General features: G+C 37.7%; 1 protein-coding gene across 2 annotated transcripts in view; it reads right to left on the bottom strand.

The window, feature by feature from the left end:
• The window catches only part of OSBPL2 (oxysterol binding protein like 2), a 68,896-nt gene that overhangs the window by 20,258 nt on the left and 30,831 nt on the right, over positions 1-17,807 (bottom strand). The window contains exons 1-5 of one of the 2 annotated variants that reach the window (XM_060771988.2): positions 13,716-13,794; positions 7,155-7,290; positions 5,632-5,707; positions 2,100-2,234; positions 1,006-1,103 (exon numbers count right to left, since the gene is read on the bottom strand). In XM_060771988.2, coding sequence (XP_060627971.2) covers positions 1,006-1,103; positions 2,100-2,234; positions 5,632-5,707; positions 7,155-7,290; positions 13,716-13,779 — 509 coding nt within the window. In that variant the 5' untranslated portion in view covers positions 13,780-13,794. Of the gene's footprint in view, positions 1-1,005; positions 1,104-2,099; positions 2,235-5,631; positions 5,708-7,154; positions 7,291-13,715; positions 13,795-17,807 lie in introns of those variants that run through there. The other variant, XM_060771989.2, reaches the window with a different exon arrangement.

Below are 17,807 nucleotides of genomic sequence, written 5' to 3'. Positions count from 1 at the left end.
CAGCAAGGTTTCCATAACTTGGAAATTTTGCTTCTATTAATGTAGGCTAAAATAGCCTTTACCTCTTTTGCTGCAGCATCACTACTTATAATAATAAAAACTTTTTTTGCATTCCACCCTATCTCCCCAAGGGGACTCAGGGCATGTCCCAACAAACCAAAAAGGCAAAAATTCAATGCCTCAGTATAACAACAAATACAAACATGATAACCCAGAATAACCCCACATATGAAAACAATTTATAACATGACATCTATACATTAAATAAAACATTACCTAACAAAATTTTTATCTAAAATAAAACTTAAACATAAAACATCCACATTAATTTACAGAAGTCAACGAAGGTTCATTAAGATATGTGAGTTGATTATGTGACCAGTGATGTTAACTGGGCTAACATGATCTGCCCAAGTCCGAATACAGTAATAGTTTTCAATCAGAGGTCTAGTAGTTGTCTCTCATCACCTAAACCTCCTCCTCTGTATGCTCATGAGCAGAAATAAGTTTTCAGTTTTTTGAAGGAGGGAAGGGAGGGGACCAGTTTATTTCTTTAGGGAGGGAGTTCCAGAAGTGGGGAGCAATCATGGAGAGGCTCACTCTCTCTCTCAACCGTGCTTGAGATGGGGGTGGGATCAAGATCAGGGCTTCCTCCTCTGACCTGAGTGCCAGGTTGGTTTATAGGAGGGGATGTGATTAGTCAATAGCCTGGACCCAAATATCCCTCATCCTATACATGTGCATTTGGTTTTTGTAGCCTAAATGTAGAACTTTGCATTTGTCTCTGTTGAATTTAATTATATTAAATTCAGCCCAGTTTTTACTTCATTTTTGAATTCTGTTCCGACCTTGCAATGTGTAAGCCATACTTCTCGGGTTTTTTTACCACCTGCTAATTTGATAAGTATTTCCACCACCTTCTCTCGCCAGCACTTTCTTCCTCTTACACAAATGCTAAGATAATAGCAGATCATTAACATGTAGAATTTCAACCTAGTTTCTCACCTGATTAATTCATATGTTTCTCCAAGGAGAGGGTTAAATGGTTTGCCAGTTCTCTCCCACTGAGAGGCCACAGCAGAGACAGCAAAAGCAGCAACAGCCTGCAAAATCCATATAGGTAAAACAGCGAACATTTCCAAAATAACAATTACTTTCCCACAGATCTTAATTACAGTGTAATCATTCTCACTTTTTGGAGACAATTGCCAAACTCGAGTAAAGCTCTGACAATTTGATAGTGGTGTTGTAATTTCTTTCTAAACCTGCTCAGCCTAGATTTACATACATTCTGGGGTTGTTATGGACACCCGTGTCTGAATTCTAAGACAAATAAACTTCTGAAAGTTAATAAAGCCTCAATATTCTTCCCAGAATTCAAAGTTATATAAAATTACCTCATTTTATTTAGGTTCAAAATAAAATATAGAGATTAGCATAGATTTTGAAGCTGCTAAACCTTCCTCCATAGCAATCTTTGTTCAATCACCTGACCATAATCCCCTCCTCACAGTTTTACTCTCATGGATGGTTAAATACTACCTATGAGTAAACAAGTCGGCTTAAATACTTATTACAGCAGGACTCAGGAACACATTAATGTGCCAGTGGCAAAATCTGTCACTTTTTATATAACACACGAGGAAGCATTTTGTATTTAGGAAGACTTCTAGAGGCCTCTAGGAGTGTGCCTCCCCTTAAAGATATAAGGTTGGTATGCCCCTCCAGCACAGTCCTCATTTTCATCTTTAAAGTGACAATTTTGCTGATAAAATGGCAGAGGGTTTGAAGGATGCATGAGTAGGATATGGCCTCAGTGTGCCTGAGTATTGGAATGTAGGGCCTCAGCCACAAAAATTGGATCATCCTTATGTCAAAATAGTGATGACGTTGTCATTGTCATCAATATTCCACATTTTTTGGGCAAAAGTTTAATTCAAGATGGCTCATAATTTTATATGATTGTGAAAAATTATTCATAACTTATTAAGTTTATACCTTTATATGGTAGGTTGTCAGTCACAGTAATGCACACAATTTGAATGTGAAAGGGAGAGAGAGACATCATCAAGCCACAGAAAAGATGGGAAAAACATTACCTGCATTCTTTCTAGAGGATCTGAATGACAGCATGCTTTATTAATGAGGTATGTGTGTTCCATATATTCCGTTATCCGTTGGAGGAAGCTCAGGGGTTCATTGAAGGCAATAGGCATGGTAATCTTAGACAGCTCCTAAACCATGGGGGAGGGAGTCATAAAAGTATAGAGAGGAATGTGAGTCATAGACAGCTATGAAAAATATAAAAGAATGGTTGGTAACAGAATGTGACATGATAAAAAATTGATTCTAACTAATCATCCTACCTTTGCATAATTTCCAGGAGCATTTAGCATAAATAACAGGTGTTATTTAGCATAAATACTGATGGACTGTAGCCCATTTCCCTTCATGCTTTTCTATTATGGGAAGCCAAAATTATCTATAATTTGCATTATCTCAGGAAAGTTTTCTACACTAAAAGTGATCTCCAGGCCATGAACATTGATAGCACAATAGAAGATTAGCTCAATTTTACCTCTTAATTTTATTATTCAGATTCTATTATTATCTGCACATTTTGGTGTCTAATTTAAACAGGAAATGGCTCCCATATGCAACATCATTAAACATATTAAACTAAATACGATCATTTCATGAATATTGTATGTAGATCCAGCTGCCCAATCTTAAAAAAGATAACGCACTAAAGCCTGGAAAAAGTTCAAGAGACAGTGATACAATTTGGGCATCCATTCAAACTGCCAAGTTCTCCATATTTGCATCTTAAGAAGAAAATGGGGAGGCCGAGCAGAAAGATTAATAACATTCAAAAGCTGTGGGCTGAGGAATCAAATGACTCTTTCAAATACTCGAACTTGATCATAGAAAACCCAGCTTTACCTAAAAGATAAATGCACACACAAAATTTGTTACTACAAGATGCTGCAATGGCTGAAATTATAGGTTCCTTTTTAAAAGATGAGAAAAAGTTAAGCACACAGGAAACAGAATTAGCTAGAGAACATTCTATTGTTTTACTGGTTGTTTTTTGTGCCCAGATTTCAAATGATGCAGGGTTCTTGTTGTTTTTATTATGACAATATTTTCTACATCAAAGGTGGGATGTGCCTTTTGCACATAAATACTAGCTCCATTAACTCAGTAGATCCATGACCGGAGTAACATAGAATCACAGAATCATAAAGCTTGAAGGTGCCTCATGGAGCATCAAATCCAACCCCCTGCTCAATGCAGGATCCCCAGTTAGACTCAGAGCATCTCCACTAGATAGTTGTCAAGCCCCTTTCTTAAAACGTCCAGAGAAAAGAGACTCCCAAAGGAATAACCTCAATGGCTCCTGCGGGACAACAACGACAACTGGGAACGACTTGAGACAACACCACATACACTGAGAAAAATTAAAAAAAATTAAAAACAAACAATGGCTTTTGTCCACAATTTGAAAACCCTGATATGAACTACAACATTCTGGTTTTTATCTTTACACAAATGGAAAGATAGAGGGAAACAAACCGGTAATGCAACATCAGAATATACACAGAGGGTTGGAATGGGAAATTTGGAAGGCCTCAATGGAATGGCGACTTAGACACCGATTGGGAAGTAAAAACGTAAATGAAGGTGTCTTTAAATAATGCAGAGAAACCTGGATTATTCAAAGATGATCCCACAGGCAATTGGTTCAACTGTTGAACTACTCTTGCTGTAAAGATCTTCCATCTAATGTTCAATCAAATTCTATTCTCCAATAAGTTCAAATCATTAGACCTAGACCTTCCCTCTGGGACAGCAGAGAAATCTGCTGAGGCCTTCTTTTCACAAGTCAAATATGCCTAGCTCCTTCAACGTTTCCTCATACGTTTTCTTTCCAAAAACCAATAAATTATAGCATTCCTCTTGTAAACAGCCCTTGCTGCCTCACTTCTCTAACCTCAGCAACACAGAGAGAGTTATTTCATCAGTGATAAGTCAGCAAGGCTTCATGCAGTCATAGTCCTGAAACACATGAAGCTCCCTATCTCCATAAGGAAGATTGTTCTGCCTCTCATGAAATCCAGTAATGATAGAAGAAAAGTGGTAAGGCAGATGCAGATAAGAAGATTAAGGAATTAGAAGAGTAAAATGAACTTCAGAAGTCAGCTGTCTTGCACCAAGAACACTGTCTCGCAGCACAAGAAGTTCCAACATTCTTTTCCAGAGCAGTAAACAAAAAGGAACTGGTGGCAAAGGAAGGAGCATCCCTAACATGGGTGGAACAGAGGGATAGTGCTCCTGCCAAAAATGCTCAGCTTAGCTTCCAAGAAGCTCTGCACAGAGACAAAACTATCCATACGCATGAGTCACAGAAACCACAAAGATCAGTATGACATTGTTTGCTCTATGGTATGGAGGCTGAAGCACTGTGTTTACTTTTGCACAGGGCATATGATGAACTCATTCAATGGCAGACAGTATTATCGCTTAGTATCTTGTCTCCCCTTCCTACTTCCACATACCAGACAATTTCTGAGAACTAACAGAAGGGACTGGCTTGGATGTTCAATATAGGTTCTGATTAAAATGACAGAAACAACAGGTAAGCAAACTACAGGTGGTAGCCTCAAAGAACACCTACCATTATCCCCCACCAACCCACTCAAACATGAAACTGTGTCCAAAAAACACATCCAAATTTTGCCTTTCCCCAGGCCAGTTTAAGCAGTTCCTATTTCTAAAAAAACAGGTGGGGTAGCTCTTAAACCAGGCAAAAGAAGGTTTATGTTTAAATAGCAAATCACACAAACACAGGTTTCAATGGGTACATGTGTGAAATCTGTGACTGGGGCAAAAGATTAGGAAAGGGAAGTCAAACTGGATACAGCCTTTGATGGTTCAGGACGAACAAAAATTAATCATAAAGCCCCACTAGCTTCAATTTAAATAATGCAGTATTATATACTCAGAACAAATAAAGATTTTGAATCTGTACTTAGGAAAAAATAACTATTTAGTATATTATCACAAAGCCATTCTAATCAATTAAACCAGAATAAGGTTGCGAATAAAAGGAGAATCAGCAACATAAACTTAATGTAAAAATTGACTTTGTTTTTAAGAGTCTAAAGATCCTTTTTGAAGGATAGTGGAGGGAACGAAGGCAACCATTTAGAGGGAACAAATTCCATGGTGATGAATCACTCACTTATGGACTGGTCATCTAGTTCTTTAACACAAAAATGATTTAATTATAAAACTACAAATACATGTTCTATAGTCATTTACCAAACATATGAACTAGCTCCAACACATATTGGGGCATATCTTAATTTAGATAAACTAAAGATGACACCACAATAAGCATTTCTGGAAAACTGTTGGATAACATGTTATTGAGAAGAAGTTAGGCTTACTGTTAAGTAGTTAATCTAACTTGAATTAGAAGTTTCAAAGCTCTTCCTAATGCACTTGTTTCTTGAAATCCCCTTTATATTTCTAGTTTATAATGGCAAACATCATTTTCCCATATCACAATGCATCACTTTATCAAAAGAATCACAGCAAATGCACTTTGATGAGACAATAACTTACCAGTCCAATACATTTTTTCAAGATACTCCAGACACTGAAATCACTCCTAGTAAACATTGGGGCAGGCAATGTTGTCCTGTAGGAAGAACAAATGAACTGATGATTAGTATTACTGCCACTTACTTTTCTTGAAAAGCATCAATCGACAATGGTCACTACCCTCACTTGCACATATTAATGGCTGTACATCTTTGAAAGGACAGATATGAGACTCTGCAGGTTTCCATAACTTGTCCAGGGTTTAATGGCTATGTGTCAACAGGGTTTAATGCAGTCACATTCCTTCTCTGAATCTTTTTCTCCCCAAATTTTACATTATACTTATACGTGATCTTCACAGTATTGTGAAGATGCTTGACTGTGATTATCATCTGATGAACTTCCTAAATACATTTTTCTATAAACCCAGAAGGGGATGCACTGGGTGTGATTTTAAAATTAAGAAGTTATGTCTTGTTTGTCGGAAGCAATAGATTGATTCAAAGCAACAAGACATCCAAAGGAAATATGCACGGACCTGAAGTATTGCTATTAACAACACAGAACAAAGCAAGATATACTCTAGAATTCTATATATCTTCAATTCAAGCTAAAAGGCTGTGTTTAGTGAAACACATGGCATGTAACCTTTCAAATAAGTCACTCTTTCCACTGTTTATGGTAACAAATAAAGCCCAACTGCTCATTGGAGGGAAGGATAGTAGAGGCAAGATGAAGTACTTTGGCCACATCATGAGAAGAAAGGAGAAGACAATGATGCTGGGGAAAATGGAAGGAAAAAGGAACAGGGGCCGACCAAGGGCAAGATTGATGGATGGCATCCTTGAAGTGATTGGATTGACTCTGAAGGAGCTGGGGGTGGTGACAGCTGACAGGGAGTTCTGGCATGGCTGGTCCATGAGGTCACAAAGAGTAGGAAATGACTGAATGAATGAACAACAACAAACAAATATTTGCACACATCTAGATAAATGTTCCTCATTTTATTTTTTCAATAAATAAGTATTCAAGACATCCGTTTTATTATTTGCATTAAGATATGATGTGGCAGTTAATACATACCACCAAAAAAAAAAAAAACCTACAACAACCCATACCACCCATCTCTTATTAGTACTGTTGTAGTGGATGAATGTAAAAATTGTCACTAATTTTTCGATTGTTTTACTTAGGACTGCCTTTTATGTGAGTCTTTACACAAAGTTTTGCATTTCATTCAACATGCTTTTAAAAAAGAAGGACAATTATACATTTTAAAACCTTCAACCAAGAAAGATTCCAGCTATAGGTTTATCTGAAAGCAGAACAGCATTGTTCTATACATTGCCTAGTATAATCCTAAAATGTCATTCTTTAGGCTGCAAAGGAGTAGCCTTCAACTTCCCAGGAATAAGAAATCAATTAAATGAACATCAAGTGTGGTTATCGAATAATTATGTTTTAACAGACATCTACATGAAAGGTGCCCCCATATCTGGCATGAACTAGAGAGGAAGTGCATCTCAGCCTGCTTTAGAGAATACCTGTGTTTCTTGATTCCATTCTCTTGCAATGGCCCATCTCCATTGTGTCTTCCTGCCCGATGACTTTGGTGGGCATCCACATCAACTTTATGAACTGCTTCTGAAAATTCTCCAGAAGAATTATCGGAATCAAAGCCTGTGTAAAGAAAAGTTCATAATCACATTCAAGATACAATAGGGATTCTGTTGTTTTGGTATGTAATGAGTCACAGCAGTAGAAAAGTGAAGCAGCAATTTCAGACAGGTAACAAAAAGCAAATCCCTTTTTTAAAAGCTGATCCATTACTTAGTGAGAAAATACCCCAGCGTCCAGCTGATTTGTCCCTAATGCAAATAGCCCCTGTGTTGTGTCCCTCAAATCAAAACTTGATTACCATATATACTTGTGTATAAGTTGACCTTGTGCATTAGTATAAGACTGGCTTTGTTTTTTCAAAATATGAATTTTGATATGATGCCATTGCTTGAGTTGGAGAAGCAGCCACAAAGTGGGTGAATGAGGGGGTGTGATCATCCACAAAGTGGATGAGCGAGGGGCTGTGATCATCCACTTGCTTACTCATGAGTAAACCATCTCTCTCCATCCTGAGCTACCCAGAAGGGATGAAGTGTAGTCTATTCCAAGAGAATCTAAAAGAATCACTGTGCCCTTTCCACTACAGAAGTTGGGACACCAAAGAGCTTCCACCACCACCATTTCTTTGCCCAGGAATGATATAGACATATACTTACAGCGTCCCATGTATAAGCCACCCCAAATTTTTTGAGGTCTTCTTGTCGAAAAAATTGACTTATACTAGTAGTTTCTTATACTAGTTCAATATTACTTACTGTCAGTTTGAAATAGCTTTCCTGCTTCATTAATACTAGTGGGTGTTTGTTTCTCAGTAACATTAATGCACTGATCTGATTTACTGTATATTACCTGAGAAAAAGTTATGCACCCTGATGGACCCATTACTCTCTTCAAAAAACATTTCTGCACAAGCAATAAAATACATCTGGATTGATTTTTTTAAATCTTAGCTGCTAAAAATTTCATTATTTTGAAGAGGTATCTTGAGTTCTAAAGTTCACAGATAGGCACACAGATAGGCACACAGACTTTTTGTTCATAAGTTTATGGATTAGTAGATGACATCCAGACACCTTACTATTAAAGCTGGCCTCTAGAAATCTGAAGTGCTTTCCAGCTTTGCCCATGAATGCTTAACCTTCCTGCTAGCAGATGGGATGTTTACCTACTGCAGAATCACATTTGTTGCAGAGTTCACACAGAACTACATCTACAAGGTAAGTCATTTATGACACAGCCACATCAAGAGTTCTAAAGAATGGGCCATTTATGACACACAGGTGCCTGCCATTTGGGACAAAAGCAGTCTGCATATTGTCACCAGTGTCCCTTTTTTCTTACATTGTGTTATGTATTTGGGACAAAACATCCTATGCCATTTTATGGTCCAAATATGATGCAGATAAACTGATAAGTTCTCACTGAGAAACAACCCCTTTTTCTGCATGAAAGTGGTGGGCAGTAGGCATATGAGCACTTGAGCCTGCCCAGAAAGGACTAAGTGGAAGTACTGATGTCATGAGAAGAAGGGATAGGAAAAACATGGTACAGATATCCAGACACTCCATAATGAATTCTTTTATTTGCAAAAGAAAGAAAAAAGAAAAAAAAGGTGGTTACTTTCCTCACATACAGTCCGAAACCATTCCTAAAAGCCTGTTAGAACAAATTACAATTAAAAAAGTAACTAGCATATCTTCTTGGGACAAGATATTCCTTTATTGGCCGGGGGGGGGGGGCATACTTCACAACAACATCCAAAACAGTAAGACTAGATATCCCTTCCTTAAGCAGAGATAATTTGATTTCTCAAGAAGCTCCCATAGTGTTACCTCTAGAAAAGCTTCTAGATCAGTGGTTCCCAACCTGTAGGTCCCCAGATGTTTTAGCCTTCAACTCCCAGAAATCCTAACAGCTGGTAAACTGGCTGGAATTTCTGGGAGTTGTAGGCCAAAACACCTGGGGACCCACAGGTTAGGAACCCATGTTCTAGATACTGTATAGGTAAAACTTGTCAAATGTGGTCCCAATAAAAAAGTTAATAAATGCTTTTCCATTGTATTACTACAGACAAGTTTTCCTCGTATATGCACCTAAAAGTTTTTCAAGATGTTGGTAGCCTCTCTCAGAACAGAAAGAGCTTAAATCTCAAGGGAAGTTGTTTTTTTTTTTCCTCTTGCCAAAGGTGTTGAAATTTTTTTGCCTGTATTTTGCAGCTATTCCCTCTGCCCTCCAGTGCCCACGTGGCCAAAAACAAGAATCATCTCTACAATCACTAATATACCTCCAGACCATTTTAACTGACAACAAAACCAACATATTTACAAAATGTAATCCTGTGGCTCCAACATTATCTTTGCCACCTATATGATTTTTTAGTACCTTTGAAAAAGTAATCAACTGAACTTTGAAAATTTGCATGATGTATTTTGTGTACTTTTGTCTTGGCCCAATAATAGTATTGATGTTTTGTGGATTTTGGATGTTGCTGTATCTTTCAGGAAAGTGCCTGTATTGACTCCTACTAAGCGTACAAATTTTACCAACTCACTCCCATGTTACATATGCGTCCAAGTAAAGTAGATGCAATGTTAAAAGCGAAATACAACATTGTTACTACTGCTACTATTACTACATTTTATCCTACTGTATAAGTAGCACTCACAGCAGCGAGCATCATCGATAAAATAAATGTAAACGATAGAAGCAATAAGATGTTTACTTAAAGTCACCTTGTTAACAAGTTGCGCCCCCAGGTTTCATAAAAGTGGAGGATCTACAGCTGGAAAGCCAATTATGTAGTAATAGACAAGGAGATTGAAATACTGTCAAAAATAATGAGGTTTAACTAGATCAGTGTTTCTCAACCTTCCTAATGCCATGACCTCTTAATACAGTTCCTCATGTTGAAGTGACCCCCAACCATAGCATTATTTCATTGCAACTTCATAACTGAATTTTGCTAGTTATGAATTGTAATATCTGAGATGAAGGATGTAGTTTCATTCACTAGATCAAATTTGGCACAAACACCCAATATGACCAAATTTGAATACTGGTGGGGTTGGGGGGGATTTATTCTGTCATTTGGGAGTTGTAGTTGCTGGGATTCATAGTTCACCTACAATCAAAGAGCATTCTGAACTCCACCAATGATGGAATTGAACCAATCTTGGCACACATAACTCCCATGACCAACAGAAAATACTGGAAGGGTTTGGTGGGCATTGACCTTGAGTTTGGGAGTTGTAGTTCATCTACATCCAGAGAGCACTGTGAACTCAAACAATGACGGATATGGACCAAACTTGGCACGAATACTCAATATGTCCAAATATATGCCACTGGTGGAGTTTGGTGGAAAACAGACATTGACATTTGGGAGTTGTAGTTGCTGGGATTTATAGTTCAAGCAATGAGCATTCATAACCCATCAACGATAAAATTGCGCCAAACTTCCCACACAGAACCCCCATGACCAACAGAAAATGCTGTGTTTTCTGATGGTTTTTGATGAACCTCTGACACCCCCTCGTGACCCCCCCAGGGGTCCCGACCCTCAGGTTGAGAAACACAGAACTAGATGCTGAATCAGTATCTTCCATCTCCCACTTTTATCCCATACAGACACACAAACAACCCTTTTTACACTGAGATATGATAAACTAAACGATACAGATGGACACCAGGTCATGTAATAGATGGGTCGAAGTTCAATCACTGTGATCAAAGTCCCACAAATCACCAACTTCATCATGCTAAAAATCCATTTTTCTTTACTAAAAAGCACCTCATCAATTTATTTTTGTGAACAGCTAAACCTTCCTTTTTCCTTTTATGTTTCAGAGAAAAGAAAAATTAAGCCATATACCAACATCCAGGGCCGAGTACACAAGTGGTGTAATTTTTGTTATTATTTCTTTTAGTGGCAAACACAAAAAAGGACGTCACACCTTAATCTACACAACTGCATAACGACATTCCAACAAGTATAATAATTCCCAAGTGTACTGATATTTAATTTGGCAACATTAATACTAGTATTCATGAGGAGCCAAGGTAATTAAATTGAAGATCAATTTTAGCAGGTGTCAATACATAACAAACTGTCTAAAATCTCACTATCACATACCAGTGATAACTCCAACGGCCATCAAACAAGATAGCAAAACGAAGACATCAAAAATCCTAAATTATAAAAGCAATGAAACTCATGAACCTATCGATACAGGACAGCTCTTAATGTGTAGCAGAAACATGTTTCTAGCACATTATATTTTGAAGACTTGGAGGCAGAAAAAAACTGGAACAGAGATAACTTTAGAAGAGCTGAAATATCTAGTACAAGGCAGCAAAAAGACTTGACACAAAGTTGTTAAAAATCTGAACTTGGAAACGAGTTTTAATATGAAATACCCAGGCAGATACACTGCATTGCGGTGTTACTTCCTTCCTGTCTTCTTTGAAAAACTGAACATGAAATTTAGAACAATGCTTTGAATGTATCGTACCATTCTAAATCTGACTGACCCACTGCCTCATCATACAGCTTTCAAATACGAAATGAATGCTTCCATTTGCTCAGGTCAAATCTACACTGACCACTTAGTTTGGTATAGATAAGGATCAGCTCTTCAGTGTCTATGATGTAGGATAGCACAGGACAAGGGTACTCCGTGTTACCCAAAGTTGGCAAGAGGGTATGGGTCTATGTAGATCCTCATTCTGTCTGATGAAAAGACCACCATCATCATCATTATCATAGGCTATCATTCACAGGCAAGTATGATTGTCTTCCAAGTGTCGAGTCTTGGCGGCAGATCCGTAGGTGACTATAGAGAGCTATTCTGGATCTGAATATTTTTTCACAGTGTTAACATCCATTTCCAAATAGAAGGTGATCCTGACAAGGGTTCGTGTAATGCGCCTTCCTCTTAACAGGTTTCTCCCTTTCACCTTCCATTCCTGCCTCTTCGAAATCCACAACAGTGTTGGTAACAGCCAGTTAGAACGCTCTAGGGCCAGTTCTCTGTGTTAGCTTTAAGCCCATTTTTAAAATTCTTTTGCTGTCCAGTGGCATAGAAAATACCTTTCCCTTTTATGTTCTACAACTTATTTTTCTAGGTGTGATTTTAAAAAGTAATAGCATGCAAATATAACACATAAAGTATTATTTCTTCAAAGGCATAGCCATGTTAGTCTCAACATACAGTCTTATGGTATCTGAAAGATCAACGTATTGAGTTCATGTGGTGCACTGCCCACTAAATAGGCATTTATGTAAACACATACACACCCTACTTCACAAGGTGACAAATATTTCAAATTAATCCTAGCTCGAGTGATCATAAATATATATATCAATGTTATTTCATATGAACCTGATTTTTTATCTTTCTAATTCCATTTAACGTAAATTTAATCATTTTAATATTGCAAACAGTTTAATTCCATATAATTTTTACTTTTGTATGTTTTTAGTTTTTTTGGAAGAGGGATGGAATACAAATAAACATTATAACAACGTTTTTTTAAAAAAATTCACACAAACCCAGTTACAAACACTGAACTACTCATTTTTTTTAACCAAAGCAACACAAAATGTCCAAGGAAGTATTCAATTTTATAGGAATTTTCTATTCCTAAACTGAAGCCTATATTATAGCTGGAATACGTGAGGCAGAAACAAATAGCAGTTCAGTTATTTCTCATATTTTGCATGTGTGTTTACATGGACACGCACATGGGCAAACTAGACAAATGATGGGATTCATGACTTGGGACCACATTTTCTTCCCAGCCTTCTTAAGGCTTATACCAGTTTTGTTGGTTTAAAAATATCCATCTATGGAGGTCATGAATTAGAAAATGCTGACAAGTCTTCAATTCTCACAGGACAGGCTGGACCTGCTTAAGAAAGAGCAGGAAGTGTTGCTTGGTAAAGCATGAATAGAAGCTTGCAAAAAAGATACATTATCCTCTGAGATCTTATTTTAGTCTAGAAATGTAAAAGCAGGAATCAATTTTGTTGTAAAGGAACATACTGTAGTTTTGTTTCTTGAAAAGATAATCACCTATGACTGAGGAAGATGTCGTTTTTAACTACTTCACACACTTCACCTTGAGGCAAACTTATCACCAGGTTTTCTTGGCAAGCTTTGCCTTCCTCTGAGGCTGAGTGATACAGGATGAGTTGTATATGGTAACCCAGTATTCCATGGCCAAATAGGGATTCAAATCCTGATCGTCAGAGTCATAGTCCAATTCTCAAACCACTCCACCACACTGGCTATCTTTCAAAGATTCACAGTACAATTCTATGCATTTATCCTCCAAAGCCTTGCTGAGTTTAATGAGGTTTGCTGTCACTCAATTAACCGCAGAGTTGAAGCCTTAGCCTAAGATGTTAACTCAAGGGTTTAATGCTTTTTAAGAAAGTATACATTTTACTATAAGTAAAACAAAAAGATAAAAAAGTAACTTACTAAGAAATTTGCTTTTAGATGCCTTCTTTTTCTTCTTCCACATCCTGCCAAAAACAGTCCTCATTTACCAATCTTCACCTCTTTAAAAACCAGGAAGCTAAATGCAGCCTGAGTCACAGTATATGAAACCGCCCCTTTACAGGTTGTCATTTAAGCTTAACCTGCCAAGGTAATAGTCAGTGGGAAAGAAGTTGCACCCACAGAAAATCAAATTACTCAGGTATGTTTAGGGAAGGGAAATTGAGGAGGAAGCATAAAAGGCTTTCATGGCCAGAATCACTGGGTTGTTGTAGTTTTTTTTTTTTTTAATATATGGCCATGTTTTAGAAGCATTCTCTCCTGATGTTTCACCTGCATCTATGACAGGCATCCTCAGAGGTTGTTACCTCACAACCTCTGAGGATGGTTGCCATAGATGTAGGCGAAACATCGATGTTACTTCTATGGGAGCTTTTTTGACTGTAACTAATAAGTAAATCAGAAAACAATGGACTAAAAAGATGGTGATAATATCAAAATGTTAAATTGATTGATAATATGGACCATCATTTTTGGGGAGAAATGAACAGCAACTGATCATTTCATATCAGACTTCTCCAAACACAACATGAACTTAGCTAAAGTGGTGTACTTGACTGTTTCCAAAAGAAGTCCTTAATAAAGAAATGTACAAAATAATTAAGTTCAGTACAACACAGAAAGAAAAAAAGAAGGCATGTTGTATTTTTTAGAGCTCCCTGGCACTATGGACCTCATAAGTGAAAAAACTGTGTATTGTCTATTATTTTCATGTCTGTGAGTTCTAGTAAGAAAAATGCAACCAAAATGCGGAGGTTAGTAGGGTTGTCTCATCCAACCAGCACACAAGAGGGAGACTCTTGAGCTGAAATCTTTTATGAGTCACAAATTCCACTAGGCTCCTTGGCAGTCACTCCAACAAAAAGGATTTGCATTTTTTAATCAACATGGCAATTTGGAGAAACCAACCTCCACCTTGAGACTCTCCATAAGAAAGCAACTCTGGGATACACCCTGTCTGCATTTACATCATCCAATTGGTTACTAGAGATGCACCTCCCCAAGAAAGATGAGTAAGTATGCCAAATAAACAAACAGCCTGCCAATTGTTTGCAGCCATTTACAAGGAAGCATTATACAGAGATGCTGCGATCTTGTAGAGATTAAGCTGGCTGACGGTATCCGATTTCCACCTCAACGCTCATTCCATTTATGTTCCAGAAACCTTTTCTTCCTCTGCACAAAACATTAACCTAATCTGATTTAGCAAGACTCTTATGTTTGGATGGAGAATACATATACCATTGGAAGAACATGTTCATGGGATTACAAAACAGACAAAGAAATCAAGGAATTGAAACATGCAGAGAGAACACAAGATACTCTTTTATATAGAGAATCAAGTTAACAGATAGTGGGTTAAAGATAAAATGGCAGGATGCAAATGAAACAAAAACAAAATGTTTTGCAGTTCAACCCACTAATGTTCGTAAAAATCCATGATCATCATTCGAATTAATTAAACTGTGTATTTTAGTTCTACACAATTACATCTATGTGACCAAACACTGCCTTCTATGAATTTCCACACCTATTTCTATTCCCCTAAATCATCATTGGATGGCTGCCAATTCCCTGTTTTAACAGTGAGATACCACTTTTAATTTTAGGTTACAATATTGGTCTCTTAGGTCATGCTATAAAAAAAAATCAGTAGCTTATACCTCTTACCCAAACCTCACCCCTGAGTTTAACTGCCAATTTTGATGTTATTTTTAACAAACTGAATACGTTAATTTTAACAAGAACTGTTACAGTTGTTGTCTAGGATACTGATCCACAAATCTATCTCACGTGTGTCAGGAAGAAAACTGGTTTCCTCAGATCCCTGATGCCCATTTGTAATAGAATAATAACAACATTGACCTATCTTACAATGCTTGGTTAAGTAAAGATTTCTGTCAGATAAAGCACACTGAAATACTAGATATGTGAAATTTTTCTTTGTTCTGGTTTTTGAAACAAGCACAGGAAGTGGAAACAGTCATACAAATTAAAGTCCCACTCTTCGTGCAGATCTAACTGAACATAAATTGTAATAATAATACAAAATAATAATAATAATAATAATAATAATAATAATAATAATTCTTTCCCGCCTCAGGGCTTGAGGCGGGTTACAGCACTATTTAAAAAATAAACATATAATTATTTTAAAACACTTCGTAAAATACACATATTAAACACATACCTCCATAAATACATATCAAAATACACAAAACAAAAACAAAGACATACAGTGGAGTTTAAAATTCACCATTTAGACTGTGTGAGTAGGCCTGCTGGAAGAGATAGATCTTCACTTGTATCTTAAATACTTACAGCTGATCCAGCTGTTGGAGCTCTACCCACACATTGTTTCACAGTCGCAGAGCAGTCAATGTAAAGTTACTCTGGGTGGTGGTTGCCAGTTGGGTTTTGGCTAGTTGGAATACCTGCCCCCCAAAGGACCTCAGTGTTTGGGGTGAATTGTACGGGAGAAGGCAATCCTTTAGGTAACCTTTAAAGGTCAAAACCAGACCTTTGCCCAGAAACTAACTGGTAACTAGTGGAGTGACTTTAGGATAGGTATAATATGCTCACTCCTAGATGTTCCCGTAGCCAGTCTGGCTGCTGTATTTTGAACCACCTGGAATTTCCAACCTTGATACATGGGTAGCCCAATGTAGAGCACATTGCAACAACAGCAGCAGCAGCAGCAACAAAACTTTATTACGGTCCATGGACCCACAGCTGTTAAATAAATAACATACAGGAGTTTACAGATCCCTCATGGCAGAAGTCCAACTTTGAGGTTACCAGTGTGTGCACTACCATCTTCTGGTCCTCCAAGTCTAGGAAGGGGTGCAGCTGGTGTATCAGTTGAAGCTGATAGTAAGCACTCCTGACCATCGTATCTACCTGGGCTGACATTTGAAGAGATGGTTTCAGGAGCGCTCCCAAGGTGTGAACACAGTCTTTCAGGGGGAGTATGACCCCGTCCAGGACATGCCTCCATCCCCAGATTAGGACCCTTGATGGCAAGCACCTCTGTTTTGTCTGGATTCAGTTTCAATTTGTTTTTCCTCATACAGCCCATTACCTCCTTCAGGCATTCATTCAGAGGAGACATGCTATCCTTAGCTGTAGCTGCTTTTGAAGGCATGGAGTACTATATTTGGGTGTCATCAGTGTACTCATAACCCTGCCTCATGCCTCTGGATTATCTTTCCAGAGGTTTTATGTAAATATTTAAAAGCATTGGGGATAGAATGGCACCATGTGGGATACCACATAGCAGCTCCTTTATGAAGGAGCAGCTATTCCCAAGTGCAACCATCTGGAACATGCCTGAGAGGTACGTCCGGAACCACTGCAGCACAGTGCCTCCAACTGCTGTTAGGAGTCAAATAAGGTCATATGAGAGAACGGATTCATGAAACTGGAGCACAGAATAGTACAGAGGATAAGGATGTAATTAGCAGGGCATCTGCTGTAGAATTTGTCAACTACCACACTACACTTGAAATCCAAGCAAAATAACTGAGTTTGAGGCAATTCCTTATTTCTACAGTAAACTCTTACCTAAGATTATATCACAGTAAAACCAAGGAAATGAACAAAATCTGGCTACCAGCAGTAAAAATCAGTACAGTTAATAAAGAGCAACACTCAAAAAACAGGGGAATTCCAGGCAAGAATAAATCAGGGCCAGTTAACACTTCCCAACACAGGATCCCCCAAGCAGCAAGCTGCTAGTCTCTGAAACTGCAATACAATGAAAGTTGGCACAATCCAAAACTACGGAATATACCATACTGCATTCAACCTGACACACTGTTAGAACCACAATGAAACTATCCTCCTCAAAGATGCAAGTATTTAATAAAACGTTAGTGTGCAATTTCCATATGCAATCTATATGCAGCTACTATGTTGAATTTTGAGGGTTTATACAATATTTAGAATCATAAAGTAGAATTTTTTTCTCTAAAATAATCTCCTTGATAAAAAGAAGTAATACAGATTGGCTGC

Source organism: Anolis sagrei, chromosome 4, assembly GCF_037176765.1.
Source record: "Anolis sagrei isolate rAnoSag1 chromosome 4, rAnoSag1.mat, whole genome shotgun sequence".
NCBI lineage: Eukaryota > Metazoa > Chordata > Lepidosauria > Squamata > Dactyloidae > Anolis > Anolis sagrei.
This window is presented reverse-complemented; position numbering and strand designations above follow the sequence as displayed.